Raw genomic sequence first — 22,932 nt, forward strand, 5'->3', positions numbered from 1 at the left:
ACAGATGGCAGGGATCCCCGCTTTACCGCAGACCTGCAGACGGCTTCGGGCAGCCCCTGGACAACCAGAGCCAGCGGAGGAAAGGTGGTGATTTTTTCAGAAGTTTATTGATCAGTAGACGGTGTCTTTTGTTTGACTTCTAAACAAGGTTACAAAACAAACAGAAGCATTGTGTATTAACTGCATTGGCTAATTGACAGGTAACCTGACACACTCTTAAATCAGGCCCGTTTACCTGAATAAACTCAGTGCTTATCTGTCCCAAGAATGTTCTTGTTAAATGCCCTCCTTATCCTCAAGGCGACTTATCCAGGTGTTGGGTGTCCGGCAGGACGCCGGGCGGTGGACTCCAGTACAAGACATTCCCCGGGGGGTGGAGAGGGGCTCCTGAGGACCCGCAGACACTGGGAGGGACTGTGGCTGGGGCAGGGGGGCCAGGCTCTGCCAGGGCGTCTCCTGTGAGCTGGTAAGGAGGGCAGCGGCTGAGGAGAGAGCAGGAGGCATTTGCTGCCCATGCCCTCTGACACTCAGTCCTCTGGTAATAGGATCAGAATTCAGCTCTTCAAGGCCATTTGTGGGAGCAACCAAAGCCCAAGTCCGAAGACACTACTGCTGCACAATGACTGTGTTCCAAACAGCCCAGTCTAGCCCTGGGGAAGCAAACGCCAACTCACTGAATGGCCCTCCCCACTGAGGAGGGACCCGCCGTGGGCCGTCCAGGTGCTCGGGGAGGAAGGGGAGATGCTGGGCTGGAGCCGGAGGCTGAGGCAGGTGGCCGCCTGCATGTGCGACAGAGCTGGGGAGCCGGGGCAGGTCTCAGTGCGGTCCGTTACAGATGGTGCAGGAGGGCCTCATAGCAGGCTCACAACTGGGAAGAAGAGGCTAAAGTCTTCATTCCCCCCAAACGCCAGACTGCAGAGGTCTGTTATGTGGTATCACGTGCTGTGTACAACCAGATTTTCTCTTGTGGAACCATGGGGAGCGCGAAGATAGTTCCTAGAGCTAGAGTTCACCTACTGCCACCCTCCCAACCACCTGTAAACACTCTGGGGAGGGGAACTTTGAGAACTGGGGTGGCGTGGGACGGCAAGAAGGTCCGTCGAGGTGGACAGGCCCTCCTGTCCCCCTGCCCTGCTGCGTGGGGTTGGGGGTAGGGATAATGAATGTTTCGGACACAATTAAAGGAACTTTGTGCCAGTCCTGGGAAGATACGGTTTCTCACTTGGGGGCCATCCCTAATGTTTCCCAGTGTTTTTCTTTCCAGTCAATTCCAATGACTTCATGTGGGAAGAGAAGATATTAAGAAAAAAGGGTCACACGATTTCCCCCCTTTTTTTCCTGAGCAGGGAAAGGATTCAGCTGTCCGATGCTCTCCCCCTGAGGGCATGGGGTAGAGGTCACAATACCATCCGTTTCTGTCCACACAGAAACCAGAAACCTCAGTCCATTGGCTCCCTAAAACACTTTTCTTACATGTCTCTACATACACAACCTTTGGCTATATCTACATATGTACACATTGACAAGTTCAAAAATACATATTTATGTGACATATATGTGTATATATTTATCTTTATATGTGACAATTCAGTAGAGTTAAAGCAGCAAGATAATTCTGGATGGAAAATTGGCTAACCCTGGCATCTCTGAACCTGTGGACGATTGAACTCTCTCTCTCCCTCTCTCGGTGCTGCCCTTCAGTGGACGCCACTGTGCTACACAGGTGGGCAGTCCCCATGCATTCACAGAACTCTGCTCATAATACAGCAGGAATTGTAACCGTCCCTTTTCTGCGTCTAATTAATTTTAAAGTGCTCAGTAAGAATAAAAACCATGCTATGCATTTATTTCTCTTAAAACAAAATTATTGAGACAGCAAGCTAGGGAGTGTGCGGGCTGGCATCTGGACGCATGCTTCTCTAAAGTAAAACATTTCTCTTAAGCCTGCAGTTCTGACCCTGATGTCACAGGTAACATCAGAAAAAACCACAATGTGGCTTTTGGGAGGCTCGGGTGGGGCCGCTCTGATTTCACGCATGTCTGGTGCTGGCAGGGCCCCAGCCATGCGGCCACGCCGTCATTATTTTGCGTCTGTCCCCTTTTCTGCCTAAGTCATGGTGAAAGGCACTGGGCCGAGCCAGCGCCCACATGGCAGGGAGGGTGGAGGCGAGCATTAACACCTCCACCCGACACAGGGCCCAAGTGCTCGGTCCAGAGGGGCTGACATGGGGGACCTGGGAGAGACCCTCAGGGAGCCGCTAGATACGGGCCTGCCCAAATCCTGCCTCGCGATGGGCATTCATGATACAAGCCACACAGCTCTTTGAAGAAAAGTTTTTATAGGAAAGGTTCCATCCTGTTTCTGTATAAAGGCTTTTATCCTATAAGGAAAAAACCAAAAACCTAGACATAATAAAAATGCCTTTAAAAAATGAAAATGAAAATAGTATCTAAGGCTAGTAGACCGATCTCTTATCCCTGACAGCCGTGCAGGCTGGCTTCTCATCCCCGTGTCCGCAGGCCCGGACTCTGCTCACTGAGACACGATTTGCTGAATTTAAATCCTGCCGTTGACCAAGGAGCCCTGGGGGCCTGTAACAAGGCTAAGTGACAACTGGGGAGAACCACCTCTTTTCCTCACTGTAGTGTGAGTACGATAAATAGACTTCGCTACAAATTATTGGACAGACCAGTAAGAAAAGCTAATCTTCAGACTCCAACATGACTTGAAATCTTGCTGGGGCTAATAAAACGAATTATTAATCAATTCCTAAGTAATTCCAAGTTCCTAACCAAATACAACTTGGCGGGGAAGGCCCGGGGCGGGTGCTGGGAGGGCCAGTGAGTGTGATGCTGGGACAGACCCTGTTTGCGGCCAGCTGCCTGTTCTGCTCGGGGCTGCAGAAGGCATGGGGCATAGGCAGGCACTACACCCTGCTTTCAAACTGTGGGCACCAGTCGCCTTCTCTTTGGTAGACAGTTTAGAGAGAACAGAAACCCTCTCTGCCCTATTCCCCCCTCCCCCCTAAATATATAAGGAAACAAACAAGATCATCTTTGCTCCCACAGGGCAAACAGGTTTATGATGATGAGTGGTCCAGGGAAGCCCCAGCTCACACCACAATCTCCTGGGGCTCCAGCAAGCCCACCCCCACACTTACGTCTCTCCAGGATTCTGAGTACTCTTTGGTCAATTTCCATTTCTTTTCCACCATTACAATCTCCTTACCCACCTCCCCCCAGTATTTTAATAAAAACTCAGGGAATTTTAGAGGTGAAAGGACCTCATCTAGTGTCCAATGTCTGCCCTCCCATTCTACAGATGGGGAAACTGAGGCAGAGAGGGCAGTGCCTTTCTCGGGGTCACTCAGTGAGTCAGTGGCAGCAAGGACCTCAGGCCCCAGTCCCAGGAGCCCCACTCCGCACTGCCTGCCTTGTGCGTGGCCCGCCCCTCAGTCGGCCTTCTGAAAGGACTTCCTGTGAGAAGGGGGCACCAGGTGGGGAGGCAGGCTGTTGGGCAGCTCGTAGCCGTCCAGCTTGATCTTGATGAGGTGCTTGGCCAGCGCGAACTCCTCCTCGTCCAGCATGCCGTCACAGTCACAGTCGGCCAGCTTCCAGATCTTGCCCAGGACACTGTTGGGCAGCTTGGAGGTCACCATCTCCTTCTTGGCGTTGACCCCTGATATCTTGCCATTGATGGGCGACAGGGCATAGAAGAGCTCATCGTAGACGGGCTTGTCTTTGGCCACCACCCACTCCTCCTCGTCGGCACCCTCCTTGGCGCCCTCCCCGTAGCCCTGGTTGAAGGGGCCCTCGGAGGTGCCATCGAAGGCGCCGCCCTGCACGAGCTGCATGGGCGTGTTCAGCTCCTCCTGGCTGATGAGGCTCATCAGGGATGAGATCTTACTGGTCAGCATGTTGTCCACGGCCTCGATCAGCTTGGGCTTCAGCGAGTGGAATTTGGTGAAGTCGTAGCTCTCAAGCTGTTCCTGCAAAAGGAGAAACCACAGACTTGGTGACATGCCCTCTCCTCTGGAAGCAAAGAGGAGAGGGGAGCTGAGGGAGGGGAGTTCTCCCTTAAAGCACACACTCCGTACCCGGGCCTGTTCCGGGGCTCTCTGGTCGGGTCCCCACATCCAAACTCACCAGACACAGGAGTGGCTTTTAGAACAAGAGATAAGATGCATGGGATGCCACGCTTCGCTACAGGAGCTCATCCCCTGCTGGCTGCGGTGTGACTGACAGCGCTCCCTCAGGGCTGACGACCTTCCCGCACCCTGCCTTTTGAGCCCTCAGAGACTGAGCATTTCATCTCTTACCACAGACCTCGGATGACCTTCACAACAATGCTGGGAGCAAGCAAGGACAGCATTAACAGCCGTGTGTTACAGAGAGCACACGGGGCGTCCTGGCGGAGTCAAGACAAGAGCCCGTGCCTCCTGCCTTGACTAGTGCTCCTTGTGCTGTGACATGACGCTGTGGAGAGGGACTTAGTTAAGGACACTATTTTTGGATCAGCTTTTAAAAATGTAGTTTAGGGTACAAATAAGTAAAAGTGGAAACTGGTAAGAGGGAACAGAGTAGGATGGGTGAGTATAAAATCCAGCCAATATGCTCATCAAGTCAGGCAGGTCTCAGCTCCTCCCGGGAGAACTGGCCGTCAGCAGTCGGAGAGGCAGGAGCACAGGCTCCAGGGAAACCATGATAATTGCCTGACGGACAGGAACCAACCATGGTGCCCGGATGGCTGTGCAGAAGCACTCCTCCTACCTTGGCTCTCTTTGGTTACTCATCCATCCATCCATCCATCCATCCATCCATCCATGCATCCATCTGTCTGTCCATCCATCCATCCATCCATCCAACATTTATTGGCCATTTGTTATGTGTCAGGCCATTTTAGGGCCTGGGATATAAATAGGAAAAGCCAGTCCATACCTTCAGGGGCCTGTGTTGTAATAGAGGAAGGACATTTAAGTATCTCTGTTCCTGTCTAATTGCAAAAAGGGTGGACCTAGCTTATAGTGAAAATGTTATCACAAAATAGAAGTCATAAAAAAGGGAAAAGCCAAGTAATTAAGAGGGAGAGGTTGGGAATGAACACATCAGACAACTAAGGAGAGAAAAGCGACTGCCCCTCAGCTGCCCCCCACTGAGTCGGGGCGGGGGATGGGGGGAGGATCACATCCCCTCATTGTCCAAGGGAGAAGCCACCTGTTCATTACAAGCTTTCTCTTGTCCTGAATGGTGAGGTGGTTACCCAGGGCCTTGTATGAGGGGCCTCAAAGATCCAGTGAAAAATGTCTTCAACAGCAGTTTTGTCAAGTAAATGCAGGAAATTCCAGGATGGCAGTTTTTATATGGTCTCTCTGTGAAGCAGTTCTGTTGGGATGACTCTAGAGGGCCAGTGCGCCATGTCTGGGAGATGAGGCAGGGAGACTCAAGGAAAAGAGGTTTCACATACCTTCACACCTGACTGTGGCAGAAGTAAAGCAGTAGGCCATTAGAAAATATAAAACTTTGAGCTATCACAAATATCATACATTTATTGTAAGTACTAGAGGCCCAGTGCATGAAATTCGTGCATGGGGGTAGGGGGTCCCTCAGCCCGGCCTGCACCCTCTCCAATCCAGGACCCCTTGGGGGATGTCCAACTGCCTCTCGCAATCTGGGACCACTGGCTCCTAACCACTCGCCTGCCTGCCTGCCTGATTGCCCCTAACCCAGCCGTGGGCAAACTATGGCCCGCGGGCCGGATCCGGCCTGTTTAAAATGAATAAAACTAAACAAAAAAAAGACCATACCCTTTTATGTAATGATGTTTACTTTGAATTTATATTAGTTTACACAAACACTCCATCCATGCTTTTGTTCCGGCCCTCCGGTCCAGTTTAAGAACCCATTGTGGCCCTTGAGTCAAAAAGTTTGCCCACCCCTGCCCTAACCCCTCTGCCTGCCTGATCACCCCTAACAACCTCTGCCTGCCTGCCTGATTGCTGCTAATTGCTCCCCTACCTGCCTGATCACCCCTAACTGCTCCCCTGCTGGCCTGATCACCCTTAACCACCTCTGCCTCGCCTCACACCTGGGACCCAGGCTTCCCTCCCTCTGGCCAGCTGCAGGCACCCAGGACCTGGGTCAGCTTCACCTGGGCCAGCTGTAGCTGCAGGGGACCATGGGCGGGTGGCTTCGCCCAGGCTGCAGGCGCCCGGGACCATGGGGTGGGCAGCTTGTCCCTCTCCTGGGCTGCAGCCTGGCTGGTCCCCATTCCTCTCTTGCGAGCTCATTTGTGCCTGGCTGGTCCCCATTCCTCTCTTGCGAGCTCATTTGTGCCTGGCTGGTCCCCATTCCTCTCTTGCGAGCTCATTTGGGCCTGGCTGGTCCCCATTTCTCTCTCACAAGCTCATTTGGGCCTGGCTGGTCCCCATTCCTCTCTCCCCAGTGTTGAGTGTTTGAGCCCTTATGGTGGCATGAGGTCATGATGACTATTTGCATATTAGCTCTTTATTATATAGGATTATGGGGGGTGGGGGGGGGCTGGAAAACAAAAATAAAAAATTTAAATCACTTATGATCCCATCACCCAGCAATAACCTGCTAATATTTTGGGACATGCATTTCCAGCCATTTTTATAAACACACACGCACATGCACACACACACTCTTTAACTGAAATAAGACCACACTGTTAAATAACCTGTATTTTAAAGAAATAATGTATTATATTGTTCCATGATATTAATTTTATACAAACTTTTTTTGTAATTTTCCCAAACTATTTTTTGCACAGACTGCATTCACTGAAATCCGTTTCTTAGTCTGTGTTCAGCTAGTGTTTTGACAGACATTTCCTTAAATGTCAGAAGCTAAAACAAAAAATAAAAGCAAAACTCCAAGACCAACCAACCCACCAAACAACCAACAAAAGAATCCGCCTCCTGCCTCTGCAGAATTGCTTTGTCCTGGGCAGTGCTTCCATACTCAGCCAGGCTGGCTGAACCCCGGACTCAGCCTGACCTATAACCTTAACCTTAATAGCTACAGAATACTGAGTTTTTAGCTGAGCCACTGTCATTCACCTTGTCCCATGTAGTTGGATGTTTAGGCTGTTTCCAATGGAGAAGCAAAACTGTGGTCTCTAGGGCAGTGGTTGCCAACCGGTGGTCCGCGGACCACTGGTGGTCCATGAGGTCCCAAAGGTTGAGACCGCTGCTCTGGGGAATACTGGCAGGGCAGACATTCTAAGTGGTTCATTTTGAAGCAGAGTCCTTAGCTTTAGACGGTGGAGGGGACAGAATGGAAAGCTAGAGTCTGACATTATCTCTAGAGAGGCACCTCCAACACTCTTAGCAACTCTGCAGTTGTAGGTCTCATTGGGTTGGGCTGACATTATCCTCCCTGACAGTCTGTGGACAACTGTATGGCACCCCAACATCAGCACCAAATGATGCTGCCAACATCTCAGTCAGCCAAGGGCACTGAGACAAGCTCAGGAGGAGAGAAGGCAGCCTACACAAAAATCCCAGTGCTGCAGCGGCAAACAAGCCTGGATTCCCCGGGTGCACAGACACCTACCCTCTTTCCTCATGAATGAGCCTGAGCCCTGAGCACACACAGAGCCCTGTGCCTGGCCAACCAGACAAAGGAGGGTGGTGTCCGCCCAAACTTTCCACCCTCCTGCAGGGGCCGTGCATCCAGACTGCAAACCTCTGGAAAGCTGGCAAGGGGAAATGGCCATACTGTGGGGGTGGGCAGGAAGCAGCAGCAGCAGCAGCAGCAGCAGCAGCAGCAGCAGCGGGCACACAGGAAACAAACCGCACATGGCCCGCCCCCAGGCCTGACCAGGGAGTGTGGGGTAGAGATTAAACCACTGCCTTCCCTGCCCTAGGGTGGCTCCAGAACAGAGGTCTTTTTAATGGGATGAATGCACCCCGGGGAATTTAAAGATCAACTCATCAACAATCACACCTGTCAAAGCCACCAAGCCCAGGAGAGCCCCTCCCAGACACAATGGTCAGTGCCCAGCCCCGTTCCATTCGCAGTCCCTGGCCCCCTCACTCCCAACCTTCACCAGAAGCCGTTTTCGAATCCAGAGATCTGAGCAGATGGGGATGGCTCTGCTGCCCTCTGCTGTTGAAATGCTGCCAACTCCTCAGCTGTGGGGCCCAATTCTCAGAGGACCACTGAGGCAGCAGTGAAGGTGGTCTCGCCAGTGTTCTCCTTGTTTGGCAGTATGGACACATCAGTGTGGTAAATCAGGTTCCTTCCCAAAGGGAAGGGTGGACACAGGCAGCTCACCAGCAGGTCACAGTTACCTCCCAGCAGCAGGCAAAAGCCTTCAAAATGCACTTGACTCCTTATGGCTAAGAGTTAACCAGACCAGCTTGGTTTATGAGAGCACAGGGAGAACAGAGACTCAGAGCTGGCATCGGGAGCTCTGAGTGACCCTGAGATGTGCAAAGATCTTAATAAAGTCATTGCCAAGCTTAAGTCCTGTCCTGGATGAGGTTAAGGTGAGGTCGAGTGCCTGAGCTGTAGAGGATGTCAGACCTCGAGACTCAGGGATGACAGAGGCCCTGGCCCACACTGTGAACCCTGCCCCCCCCTGCCCCCCCAAGCTTCCTGGGTGACAGAAATCTAGCCTGAAGCACACCTTACAGGCTCCGGGCCTGCCTTGTTTCCTGGGGAGTCCCTGAAGGGACTGGGGTGGTGTGATCAGGGCCCAGCTAGCTTCCCAAGGAGGAAGCCTGTTCCCGCTCCCAGGGGGCTGCTCTGGGAACTGCGGGTCTGTAAGCCCTGTGAGAATCAGTCAGGGCTGGGCCAGGGTCTGAGAAAGTCACCAGCCGAGAGCCTGCTGTGATTTACATGTGAGGAAAACAGAGGCGATGTAGCAACCCTGCCAAGCACAGTGACCAGAGGGACCACACAGGATGTTTGCTCACCAATTCCCAGCTGGGCATGTCACAGTGCATAGGCACCCTCTGTGCCTATCGATTCCTTATAAAAGGTTAATTTGGGCCTTAAGTGAGCCCCGTTTATTGTTTTGTGCATCTGGGATAACATGCCCTTAAGAATGTCAATAACTGTCTTTTCAGACCCCTTGGAGGAGGCATAACCATCTGCACCAGGAAATGCCTTATTGTTCTCTTGTTGCCTTGGACCATCTCTATTTACTGTAAATGTGAAATGATAAGCATCCTGTACCTACCACTGTAAAAGAAGTATGTATCTATTTTACTTTTTATCCAATCCTAGAGATTTCCCTGCTTTGCCTTCTGCTACCTCCCTAACTTACCAGCAATGGATTGTACATTTTCTCCTTTATTTCTAAATGTATAAAAAGAACTGCAAAACTGCCATTTTTGAAGCATTTGCTCAGTCCTTTGAGATTTTGCTTCTGGCTGGCCTTCAGTTTTTTCCCCTGAAATAAATGCTTATATAATTTTCTATAGGCTTGGACATAAGCATACACTAACTTAACGATGAACTCACTCAACACATATTCATTGAGCACCTGCTACATGCCAGGTGCTGGCGATATGGCGGTGAACAGGACATGGGTCACTGGCCTCATGGAGTTGTAGCCAATGAACACAACATCACTTGTAACAAGGAGCATATGTCCCAATAATAAGCTCTGCTGCCAAAAGTTTCACTGCCAACCATAGTCACAGTGGTAGATACCATAATCCATAACGTATACCCCATAGGGACAGAGATGTTTGCCATTTGTTCATTTTTGTTTGTTGATTTATTCTGGGGCCTAGAAAAGTGCCTGGTCACAGTAGGCTTAATATTCCTTGAGTGAATGGATGAATGAACACAGGTGAATGGGGCACCTGTAAGGTGGGACTCCTTGATCCCAGTCCTAGGGCCCTCAGGTGTCCATTGAAGGTGCTAAGGCACCTGTATGGGGCCTGACCCCCAGGGTCCTCAGAGAAAGTTTGGACCCTTCCTAAACTGTCCATCTAACTGGGCTGTGTCTGCTCCAGAGACCTGAGGTGAGGGGGCATATGGCTTCCTTGTTTCTTCCCCAGGGACTGCTCTTCTGCCCCAGCTCTGACTTGGCAGGCTCAGGCTAAAGTAGTCACAGTTTGCTCCCTATGTTAAGGGAGGTCACTGGGGGATGGGTGGTAGGCCTGGGTAGGGGGGCCTGCAGCAGCCCCCCGTGGCTCAGTGGTGCCTGAGATCTGGGGAGCAGCATCTTCTTGTGAGTGGGCATTGTGGCAGCCTCACTAGGCTAATGAGCCGCAGAAGCCCCAATGGGCTATAGTGTGCACAGTTTTCAGTGCAGTCAAGAAGCCAATTTCCCTTCAAAAATTTCTGAAGGATGCCAAGAATCAGTTGTCCTTCAGCTGGTCATGGGGTGCAGCGCATAAACCAAGGGTGTGCAAGTGGAATCTGCTCAGGAAGTTGCTCCAAGAGGCCCCTAAAATTAGCCATCTTGTGACCAGAAAAAAAGCAATTCGTCTTCTGAGTACAGGAATAATTATTTCATTTATGGAAGAACACAGATATTTCTGTATTGATTCTGAAGTCACCTAAGTCCCATCTGACCAGATCTTGTATTGCAGATACTCTCCCCTGAGCCCTGCCATGGCAACAGGGAGTGTAACCTACCCCTCTCCCATGTGCACTGTATACTGCACCCCCACTCGGCGTTCTTTCTCTGTGCCTCGGGGCGCAGCCAGCAGGAAGGTATCCTCTGTCTGGCCTATGCAGTATTCTTTGAAAGTCTGAGCCGAAATTGGAAAGCCAGGGGACTTTATAGATTTCCAGCTTCCAGTGTTCCCCCAGGGCAGCGACCACTGGGCGGGACAGGGCCTTCCTGCTGGCGTGGGGTTCGAATCTCCCATCTCCCGCACTGTGGGCCCCCACAAGTCCTCATCTCACTTGTAGATTTGATTTCTTCCTTGTAGAGACACACTTCGAGGAACCTACACCTCCATCAAATGTGAAAAAATAAGAGGTAGTCAGAGAGGGTGACATGGTTTCCTTTTGCCTGGCCTGCCTCGCCTGCTCACGTTACTGGCTAGCGGCTGCAGCCATCTCAACTTGTACTGCTTGCCTTCCAAAGGACTGTGGCCTCCAGGGTGGCCAGGTCCCTCACTGGACCGGAAGATGGGCAGCCTGGCTCAATGAGGACCATCTTCCTGTCCAGTGCAAGGGCCTGTCTGCCTGGCTTGGAAGGATGTGGTCAGCATTGATATGTTCACCTAACACCACTGTGCACCGTGGGAACACTGGTTGGGCCAAGATGGCTGAATGCAGCATCCAGTTGGGCTCATCTGGGGCTGCCCACATACAACTCAGGGAGACCCTGAAATCTGGCCAAAGGCTGCCCAACACAAACATTTAACAAAATCCTCGGTGAGCATGTCTCGCTGTGTCCAGAGATGTCCAGCATGTCCACAGAGCCCCACGCCTCTGATGCCTCCTGAGCCTGCAGCAATGACACTGCCTGAACACGTAATCCCACAGCGCAGGGCAGTGCCGGACAGCGCTGGCTGGAGGGGCAGCCTGGGTGACCTCCAAGGTCATTCCCAGCTCTGATTCCCTTACAGTCCTGGGATTCCAAAAAACAGGTGTCATCTCAATGTCAAAACAACATTGAACAGAGCCTGAGACGGTGGCTCAGATAATTTTTTCATGTGAACTTAACTTCCTGGACTGTGTCCCCTTTTGTTTAAATGTTTCAGGAGGCAGGCAACTCCTGACTTATTCACAGCAGCCTGTTATCATGGATCACCACAAGGAAGGTGAATTCATTGCATTCTTCTCCATCCTAAACCATGAACCATGTGTATCCTGTGACCAGCCGGACAAGATGGCAGGGCCTCGGCCCCCCCCCCCCCCCCGGCCCCATGACGCTGTAACGGGCGCCCAGTACCTGCATTGCCTTGACCTCCGGGAAGTCCCCTGCAGAAATCTGGTATTCTCGCTGCAGCTGAATGTAGATTTCTGGCAACCTGTCGATAAGCTCTCTTTTCTTGTTTTCCTTTCCAAAAACACTCGGCATCTCCTTTTTCAGGTGGCTGATGATGTAGGCGTGTACCTGAAAGGGTACATGTCAGTGAGGACGTGCCATTCCGAAGTGCACCAGGACAAACAAGAGGGCATCTTATATGCATCACAACACACAGCAGGCACCCATGCAGAGCCATGGTCCTCGGGACCAGAGGAGGGCAAAGACAGGGAGATTACAGCCTGGTTCTGGATGTGTAGAATGTGAGGTATATGAGGTATATAGGGGAGCTGTCTCAGGGTGAGTGGAAGGGAGAGCTGACCTGGACGATGGGTTTTAGAGTGGGACTTGAGGTGGTAGCAGAGCCACGGGAGCGGATGAGACCACTCGGGGAAAATGAGCAGAGAAAACCCCACTGTTAAGGGTCAGGAGAGGAAAGAGGTGAAAAAAGATCTTGGGATGTGGCATGTGGCAGATAAGGACTGTGGGAGGACAGATTCAGGGAAGAGGTGACATCTGAGTTGGGCCTGGATAAACAGGTAGGATGTGTGGGCGAGGGGAGGCATGTGGCAGTCTGGGGGAGAAGAGCATGGATGGAGGTGTGGAGGCGACATGCTGGGCCACATCTGGGGCAGTGCCGCGTATGAAGATGCAGCGCAGGCTTAGAGGGGGGAAGGTGGGCTGCACTTAGACTCTGCCTGGGGAACTCGGAGCTGATGGAGGATTTAGAAGGACTGCTGTCCTAGTGCTGTGCTAATGATGGCTCTGGGAGAGCAGGGGGCAGGAATAATGCTGAGAGCTCCCTGCTTTCCAGGGCTGATGATGCCTGGCTGCGTATGGGTGGGGGTGAGGTGGGCTTGCACAGATTTCTCTTGGAACCCTGTCCTAAAAAGCATCCCTGAGGAAGGGCAACTGACATGGGGAAATTCTATAGCCATAGTTCAGTTGTGCCTCTGATTGGCTGTTCCATGGGGAGTGAGCAGGATGGGTGGGGCCTGGGTGAGAAAGATCTTAGTTCTGGTGATTAACCAGAAGACCTAAAGAGAGTTTGAGATACTAAGGCTTCCGGTCAAGATGGAGGCGTAGGTAAATGTAGCACTCTCATCCTCCCACAGCTATATTAAAATTATAACTAAACAAAAGAACATCCATCATTCAGAACTGCCTGAAATCTGGCTGAATGGAAGTCCTACAACTAGAGAATTAAAGAAGAGGCCACCCTGGCCAGTTTGGCTCAGAGGATAAAGCGTCAGCCTGTGGACTGAAAGGTCCCAGGTTCGATACCGGTCAAGGGCATCTACCTTGGTTGCAGGCACATCCCCAGTAGGAGGTGTGCAGGAGGCAGCTGGTCGATGTTTCTCTCTCATCGATGTTTCTAACTCTCTATCCCTCTCCCTTCCTCTCTGTAAAAAAATCAATAAAATATATTTAAATAAAAGAAGCAGCAGCCATATTGAGACTGATAGGAAGGGTGGAGATGTGGAATGGGCTGATCCAAGACCCATAATTGACCTGTTTTTAATCCGGAGAAGTATCTTGGCTATGGAGGTCTACATGAGGAACAAGGGGTCCCAGCTCCACATCAAACACCTCAGCTCAGAGTTCCAGTGCAGGGAAGAGAAGTCCCCATAACTTGAGGCTGTAAAAACTAGTGGGATTGTGACTGAGTGATATGGAGTATGTGGGAGTCCCAGGCAGTTCCTCTTAAAGGGCCCATGCACAGACTTATTTGGACTAATTCCCTTTGAGCTCCAGTGCAGCTTGAAAGGATCCAGGAGCATACAGGAGGAACTAAATTGTGTGGCATCAGAGCAAGAACTCAGAGGCAGATTTTCCCAGATGAAAGTGTTTGGACTTCCCTCAAGCCAGAAAGCCAACTGGCAGGTGCCATATCTGAGTTTCCATTAACCTGGCTCACACTGTTTGCCTGGCCCTGGTGACTCCCTGACACCCTATTCTACCCAATTTGCAGCCCCACCCAAGTTGTTGGCAGTGGTCTTTCTATATGAATAACCTGTCCTAGCTCAGGCTTCAGACTTTTCTAAAATCTTTGAAACAAGCAGCAGCTGGTCTCAGTGTGCCCCATACCTCTCAATAAGAGGCCCCAGGCCTGGAACTAGCAGAAGCCTGCCTTGTTTCACAACTTGGCCTCTCCTGGACATCTCCAAGCCCAATACAAGTAGCAACCATCTGCAGGTCTCTCTATAGCTTGTGGCCCCAGGCAAGATACAGGCAGTGGCTGACTTTGCACCTCCTGTGAGGCCCCAGAGCCAGTGCATCCTGTGGTCAGCTTCAGACAACGCCAGATTACAACCCTATCACATCCATAAATGACATATTCAAGGGGAAGACTCTGAGAGCACCAAAGCCCCACTGAAGCAAGTCCTGCTCTATGGAGGTGTCTCCTGCACAGCAGTTCTTCTGCTATAGTTTCAGCTGGTCTGCACAGCCAATTGGCCTGGGGGGGGGGGGGGTGTCAATCCTGCTCAGTATGCCAACAATAAGCAAAGCTCAACTACAATAGGACAGGGCACACAGACCACAGAGGGCTGCACTTAGAATGCCCAGCTCCAGTTACTGGGGAGACTGAGCCACTGGGACCTACAGGACACCTACTACACAAGGCCACTCTATCAATTCCAGGAGATATAGCAGCTCTAACCAATGCACAGAAACAAACACAGGGAAGCAGCCAAAACGGGGAGACAAAGAAACAGGTTGCAAATGAAAGAATAGAAGAAATATCCAGAAAAAAAAACTAAATAAAATGGAAGCAAGCAAACTACCAGATACAGAACACTGGTTATAAGGATGCTCAAGGAACTTAATGAGATCTTCAAGGTACTTAGTGACAACTTCAAGGAACTTATAGAGAACATCAACGGCATGAAAAAGGACCAGTCAGAAATGAAGGATACATTAACTGAAATGAAGAATAATTTACAGGGAAGCAACAATAGAGTAGAGGATGCCAAGAATCAAATCAGTGATTTGGAATATGAGGAAGCAAAAAACACCCAATCAGCACAGCAAAAAGAAAAAAGAATCCAAGAATATGAAGATAGTGTAAGGAGCCTCTGGGACAATTTCAAGTATACCAACATTTGTATCACAGGGGTACCAGAAGGAAAAGAGAGGGAGCAAGAAATTGAAAACCTATTTGAAAAAGTAATGACAGAAAGCTTCCCTTACCTGGTGAAAGAAATAGACTTACAAGTCTAGGAAGTGCAGAGTCCCAAACAAGAGGAACCCAAAAGGCCCACACCAAGATACATCATCATTAAAATGCCAAAGGTAAAAAACTAAGAGAGAATCTTAAAAGCATCAAGAGAAAAGCAGTTAGTTACCTACAAGTTGCCCATACAACTGTCAGCTGATTTTTCAACAGAAACTTTGCAGGCCAGAAGGAAGTGGCAAGAAATATTCAAAGTGATGAAAAGCAAGGACCTAAAACCAAGATTACTCTACCCAGCAAAACTATCATTTAGAATTGAAGGTCATATAAAGAGTTTCACAGACAAGAAAAAGCTAAAGGAGTTCATACCACCAAACCAGTATTACATGAAATGTTAAAGTGTCTTCTTTAAAAAAAGAAAAAAAAAAAAAAAGAATAATAAAATGTCAATAAATACATATCTATCAACAATTGAATCTAAAAATCAAAATAAACAAAGAATCTAATGAACAAAATCACCTGATCAATAAAATAGATCCAGAGGTATGGAAACATGGAACAGACTGGAGAATTTCAGAGGGAAGGGGAGAGGGGAGGGCAAGAAGAGATTAATAAAAGAACTTATATGCATATATGCATAACCCACGGGCACAGACAATAGGGTGGCGAAGGTCTGGGGTGGGGCATATCTGGGTAAAGGGGACATCTGTAATACCCTCAATAATAAAGGAGAAAAAAATAGTTTCACTAGGGCCAGTGCCCAAGAGCACCAGGAAACGAAACTGAAGCTGAGTAAATGGCTGATCTTCACAGAAACGTGTGCCCAGTGAGCAGTGAGATGAGGATTCCCATAACCTTCCTGAGAACAGTGTAGACCCCGAGATCTCCACAGGTCAATTCTGCACAGGACCAGCTGCCTGGGCCCAGGCTGGACAGCAGAAGCTTGGTCTGAGAGAGGGACCCCCAGTACACGGGGGGGAGCCCAGAAACTCTGACCACACGGGGGTTGCAGACATGACTAGTACCTGGGAGGTGAATCCTACTTGGCTGGGGCACCACCTTCCTTAACTTTGGCACTTTTCCACTGAGTTCCAACTTCAGGACATTAAGAAATGTTCTTTAGAAAAGTTCTCTTTGTGTATCTAGAATTCTACAGAGTAATTTAGAAGTCAAGAAAATAACTAAAATAAGAAAGGATGAAAAACAGAGCGGTGATTACAAAACAAAAAATGACTATGTAGCTATGGAAAATCCTATTAAAGAAAACAGACTTCTTCTGTAATCTTGTGGAAGAATGGAAATTAAATAAAGTAAGTAGATACGTCCCATGGTTCAACGGAGGGCCTCTGTGCATGGACACACACTGGGCACAGCCAAAACCACTCAGCTAAGACCCAAACACTAAAATAACTGCACAGTGAAAACGCTGGCATGCTCAAACCAGACAATGTCAACTTCTCCATCCCTATGAAGGCCATTTTTACATAAGCACCCATTGTGCTGTCTGGCTACTGCTACAACTATAGGTTGGGAGAGATGATGCTAAACTTTCTGCCACTAGTAAACTTGTTTATTTAGTTATTTTTCAAATTAACACTACTTATAATATTTATACAATTCTTTGAGATAGAGAAACCCAAAGTTTGGAATCTTTAATTTAGAACGATGGGCTTTAACTGCATTCCTGAGGGTATGATGCATAAGTGGTAAGACTAGTAATTTCCTTGTCTTGGGTAGTGATGCCTGACTCAGTTTGGATGGAGCAGGGGAGGGCCCTGTGTAGCCCTGAAGGACTTGGAGGGCTCCCTAAGACCCTCTCACCATCTACTATTGAGGTACCTCAGAGCTTCCAGGCCCCTGCTCAGGGAAGGCTGACTCCCCACCCAGCCCCTGGCCCTCTAGGGTTGGCACTCTGTTCCTTAGCACTTCCTGGTACCCGGGGGCCTGCTCTACCTGGGCTGAACCGTGGGTGATATGCACCTATCACCCAATGCCTGGCACCTGCTCCCTGAGCTCAGCCCTCATGCTGTTCAATGGCTGATGACTGAGGCTGCTGAATAATGGGCCACCTTCAGACACCAGGCCTCAGGGTTCTGAGATAACTGGGGCAGTTTCTGTGCCAGTCCTCAACTCCCTCCTCCTCCCACCTGCCTGGTGCTACCTGAGTCATGACCCTCAGGTGGCCAACTCATGCTGCAGGATACTCTCAGCCTCAACCTCCACTTCCAGGAAGTTCCACTGGCCTGTTTTCTGGAAATTTCCTATTGTGCTATCTCTGAATGACCACCCCCCCCCCCCCCGGCCCCCCTGCCCTTTCCTGGGTATCCTGAGACAATAACCAGGGTCAGATTCCATGAATGGGCCCCATCTCTAAGGAGCTTATCAAGTTATGAGGTAAATTATAATCCTTAGAATCATGGAGTATTAAATCTGGAAGGGACCTCCTATATGGAAGTGAACACCTGGTTCCAGGAAATTCATATGACTTTACTCAAGGTCACCCAGCTAGTTAGGGGATGGAGAGTTGACACCACCATTCAACTGCCTCATTCTTATAGAATTCTTATAGAATTGCTTTCTATGAGTATGAATTAAAAAAGTTACTGAAGCTGTTGAAGATCTGGAATTCAAAATGAATTGGGTCCTATAGAACAACAGTGTGGGAAACTTTGAGGTTTGGCTTCTGATTATTCCTAACTCATTTGGAAGGTCATTTACTCTTCCCTTCGACACACAAGAAACAGATATGACACACAACACTATGGACACAATGTGGGTAAAGACTGCAATCTACTGGCAGGATGGCACCCTGTACATTTCTAAGGCCTCTTGGTAAACAGAGGGCACAGCTGGGATGGCTGAAAGCCCTGGTCAACATCAGTAAAAGCCCTTATGTGTCAAAGGTGTGTCTCCAAATAAATGGCAGATGGAGGGCCAGACCAGGTGGTGGTCCCCATGGAAGGAGCTGGAAACAGTCTGACACCTTTTGTTCTTCATAATGAGAGAAAACTCACTAAGAAGAAGATATATGGGAATGGGAAGGGGGCCGAGGGAGGGGAGAGGGAGGCAGGGCAGACCAAGCACTGGAAGGCGGGGTCAGGCCCTGCCACCACTGCCGCTCCCTGAGCAGCTCCAGGAGAGATGGCTAATCCCCAGCCTCTGTTTGCTCATTTGCAATTTGGAAATTACAACCCTTACCTCACAAGGGAGGGTTGTTATTAAGACTTGAAGGTACTCTGTCCATTAGAAAGAGGAGTAAAAGTTACTTGTTATTGATTAATGGTCAAAGTCCAACAGCTGGAGGTAGCAATGCCAGAGAAGGCTTGTGGCTATTTAGTTCTTATTGAATAATCAATAAACTCTCCATATTTAAATAGTAATATGGTGAATTCGGGTCCCAAGTGCCTTATTCACAAGTGAAGGACATTGAACCCTGGGGGCTTTTGAACAGTCTTAGCTTGTCCAATTCACCCATTTATTTCATTGTATAAAACTGGAAAAGCCCAAATGCCACTTTTTCTCTGGGCTAATAACTCAATCAGCAGAAAGATGTCCTCCCTTAAAATGAACATGAATTGATAGTTCACAAAGAGACTCTGCCGCAACCTTGTTAATTGTGCCCAGTGGCAAGTGTTCATATACACCCAAGACTGAGAAGCATGTACTCAGACTGATACCGGATACACCCACCTGGGCTGGAAGGGCAACCCCCAGCAGCGAGACTGGAAGCGTCCAGTGCTCATGGTCAGTAGGAATGGAAGTGCTCATGGAATTTGGATACCAGAAGCAGTTTGAGGGAAGTTAGTCTGGAAAAACGTGATTCTACACTGTGCAACCTCATCTGCAAGCTTGACACGACCTGGTGGAGACCTGCGCCTTTGTAGGCCCAGCTGGAACCTTGCAAAGAGCATTTAACATCAGGGGATCAGCACATTTTTAAAGGGGCTTATGATGATATAAGAAATTCTGTTCACAAACACCCAAAGATGAACCCCTGGGGTCATCAAGTGTGAGACTGCAAGAGGCAGAGAAAAGCAGCTGACAGGTTCCCATTTGAGCAGGAGGTTGGCTGTTCTGTTGAAATCAAAGCTGGCACTGATGGTCACGTGATTCTTAACAGCTTAAAGGGGACTTGAGGGGACCACCCAGCCATTTGAGGTCAACCTTCAAAAAGACAGGCTTCCCTATACGGGTTCAAGCACTGACACATACCTCCACAGCAGCTTGAGGCTGACGACTGAGCTATTTTTAAAAGCCCCAATGGCGGACCATCATCACCTACTATGGAATGACTCATACACCTTAACCTGGGTCCCTTTGGTGAGTTCAAAATGTCTAACTTCTCCACAAAAGGAACTGACAGACGAACCAGAAAGCTGGGCTCTGCACATTACACGTGACCAAGAAGAGAACATGCTTTGAAGATGAAACTAAATTCTGCAGAACTATAGTGAACCCCGAAAATCACTGGCCTCTCCTTTTCCTTCTCATTTTTAGTTGTTCCTTCCTCAAATGTTGACTCATTGTTTTGTTGAGCAAAGATCTCCAAGTGGGCAGGAACCTTTCCTATTCTGGGGCAATGTGTTATAAAGGGTGAGGTCTGCTCGTGAACTGGCCTCGATTTTTACTTTTGTGCATTTACCCCATAAAACACTATCACCTCAGGTTTGTAAGAGCCTCATTTTTTAATGTGGCTATTTGAATCATAGCTGAATACAACTCAATTATATTTTCTAAATGCTTTCTGGGTCTTTCCCCAAGTAGCTTATTTTAAAGAATCATGAGACAAAGCTCAACTGCATCTTAGATTGTGGACACTCTCCAGAGAATGATGCCTACTGATATCATGACATGTGCGATCTCTGAGGCTAACCAAAACCCTCTCCAAAGGTTTCCTGGTATGTGAAACAGAGCTGTGAAAAAAATACATAAGTAGAAAAAGCCAGGAAATCATTAAGTTTCAAGAGTTCTTTGGTCAGAGTGCCATGTTTCATAGTATTCAAATGCCATCTTCGTGACACCTCGAGTTTGATCTCCACAGAACTGGCAGGACAGTAACACACTTGTTTATTTTTGGATGCTCATGAATTCTGCCTCATTATGGTGTTCTATAAATAGACACATTCCATACCCTAACTCAGATCTGACACCTCCGAGGTGACATCTGAATACCCTTTGCAGGCTTTCAAAATGTCAGCTCGATAAACCTCTGAACTTTTGTAGGTTTCTGTGGGTGGAGAATTTTATAGAATAAACAATGGCAGATCAACGCAGAAAGCAAGGACACTTACTGAGGAGCAATGAATGCTGTCCACACTGGATTTCAGGTGAACACTTTGCAGGCCAAGGAGTAGGACTGACTGGGGCTGGAATCTATATTTTGCAACTTACAGGCTACGAAGCCTTGGACAAGTGGCTTCACCTCTCTGAGCTTTAGCTCCCTTTAGCAGGAGAAATGAAGATAGTGCCTAACTGCAATTACTGATTGGATCAGACAAAATAACACATTCAATGCAGACCGCCATGCTTCCGAAACACGGCAGGCCCTCTGCAAGGGCTGACTTGCAAAAGGAAGACTAGATAAAGAGAAATAAAGATGAATGTACCAAAATCTAAGAGTATTTTTAAGAAACATAAATACAGCAAAAAGAAAAACTCAGGTGACTCCGTGTCCATTTAAGCAACAAGTTCACAAATGGCCATACAACTGCAGATGGTGTAAAGAGGATGGCACCGCAGGCCACCGTGCCGAGCTCTCCTTCTTACCCGCCCGGGACTGTTTCCCGGCCCCTGCACAGCTTGGCGCTGCCCCCGGAGCACACTGACACTGAGAAGCTCGGGCTGGATCAGCTGTACTTTAAACATGTTTCTTTATAAGAAGGAACAAGCCAGCACTATTCTTGGGAAGAAAAAAGGAAGACAAGCTTTTTTCCTAGAAGTAAACTCAGCAAGTTGACTGCTCCCTGCTCCCATCTACACCGGCCTTCGTTATTCCTGGTGTCTGTCCATCGCAGTATTTTGTGCCTCTCTCGACCCAGGCCACACTGATCCATGCAGAGGGCGGCAAATGCTCAAAGGTGGCAAAAAGTCCCACGTGCTTGGCACTTCCCAGCGAGCTCTCGGCTCTTTATTTCTTTTTTTAAATGTTTTTATTGATTTCAGAGAGAAAAGGGGAGAGGGAGAGAGAGATATATAAACATTGATGAGAGAGAAACATCGACCGGCTGCCTACAGGGGATTGAACCTTGACCAGGAATTGAACTGACAGCCTCCTGGTGCACAGGATGATGCCCAACCAACTGAGCCACACCGGCTGGGCTCAGCTTTTTATTTCTTTATATACCGAATACAGCTGCATCTTGAGTCACTAGGCTCTCAACAATGACAGGTAAATTAAATATCCCATGTGCATTTAAAAGTATTTCGAAAAAAAATATTGAAATCTGCAAAGACTATGACGTGATTTACCAGCCTTGATTAGAAAATAATGTTGGGTATCATGTACCCTGACGGTTAAGTCCAGCTGTTTCCACTGGAGAAGAGAAATACCACATGCCAACAGGTCACTAACACCTGTGACGTGCTCTTCTTCGCTCCGTTTTACAGATCAGAAAACAGTTTGGAGAGGTTAAGCCATTTGCCCAAGGTTAGAGAGCTAGGAGCCAGAATTCAAACAGGGCACCAATCTCAAGGGTCTCTTCTAACCTCTGACAAGTTCATTCCCTAAGTCTCCTGGGATGGGGCACCCCCCTTTCTCTCAGAGAGCAGGAAGAGTCCCCTGCCTGAGGCTGGTGCGGGGACTGTGCTGCTTACCTTGGCCAGCCTCGCTCGCTTGATGAGGTCGTTGAGCTTGCGCACCGCTGCCTTCTGGGGGAGGCTCTGGATATCTCTGAAGAGGTCCTGGGCCTCGGCCTCGAAGAGCCGGCGGTTGTCAGTGTTCTGCAGGGGCTGTGCCCAGAAGGAGCCGATGTAGACACGCAGCACCTCGGGCGTGTTGATGACTTTGCCCAGGGACCACATGAGGGCCCCGTAGACACGCATCAGCTGCTGCGTGTCCACTTGGTCGGCCTTGTTCAGCACCACGCGGATCTTGTCGTCCTGGCCCCGGAAGGCCTTGATGGCCTCGGAAAACTCGTCCGAAATGTCCAGTTTGTGAGCGTCAAAGAGCAAGATGATCCTGTCGACCCGCTCAGCGAACCACTGCAGGACCTGGCAGAAGTCGTACCCTAGGTGGAGAGAGGAGCACGTCAGTACAGCCACTGCTGCGTGAGGGAGACACATATAACGAGAGTCTGGGAATCACTGGTTCTCCAGCAGTGCCAGGGAGCGGAGGCAGTGGAGGCCTGGACCTGAAAATCACTTCAAATAGGGCCCCTGGATTGAGTGCATCTCATTAATGTTGGTGCTCCCAGGAGCCCTTCTGTGGGAAGAAAGAGGCTCACAGTCACATTGGGCATTCCTTACTTCTACATCTGAGGTTTCATTGAGTCCTCACAAGTCTCTTATTTCACCTAGCACAGTCCTTGGATCAATGGAAAACTTGATCAATGGCTCTATAAAACCACAGGCCATAGGTCAAAAGCTCCTATTTCTCTCAGCTTCTCACTTTTCTGAAAGTACCAGAGATGGAGAAGAAAGAAAACCTGTTGACCACCTGGAGACCCACTGGGTGTCCAGCAAGCACAACAAGAGAGGAATTGCCTTTTCTTGACCCAAGTTTTTAAGAGTGTTAAGGAGGTCAAAGGTTGGGCTGGCTGAAATTGTGACCAATATTTATCATTTGGACTATTTA

General features: G+C 49.2%; 1 protein-coding gene across 1 annotated transcript in view; it reads right to left on the reverse strand.

Moving 5' to 3' along the window:
* Positions 1-88: 88 nt before the first annotated feature.
* Positions 89-22,932, reverse strand: part of EHD4 (EH domain containing 4) — a 92,448-nt gene continuing 69,604 nt past the window's right edge. Inside the window, exons 4-6 of the mRNA XM_036298308.1 lie at positions 21,954-22,366; positions 11,891-12,055; positions 89-3,989 (exon numbers count right to left, since the gene is read on the reverse strand). Coding sequence (XP_036154201.1) covers positions 3,453-3,989; positions 11,891-12,055; positions 21,954-22,366 — 1,115 coding nt within the window. The 3' untranslated portion in view covers positions 89-3,452. The remainder of the gene's footprint in view (positions 3,990-11,890; positions 12,056-21,953; positions 22,367-22,932) is intronic.

The sequence above is a fragment of the Myotis myotis genome, unplaced genomic scaffold (assembly GCF_014108235.1).
Source record: "Myotis myotis isolate mMyoMyo1 unplaced genomic scaffold, mMyoMyo1.p scaffold_m19_p_1, whole genome shotgun sequence".
In the NCBI taxonomy this organism is placed as follows: Eukaryota; Metazoa; Chordata; class Mammalia; order Chiroptera; family Vespertilionidae; genus Myotis; species Myotis myotis.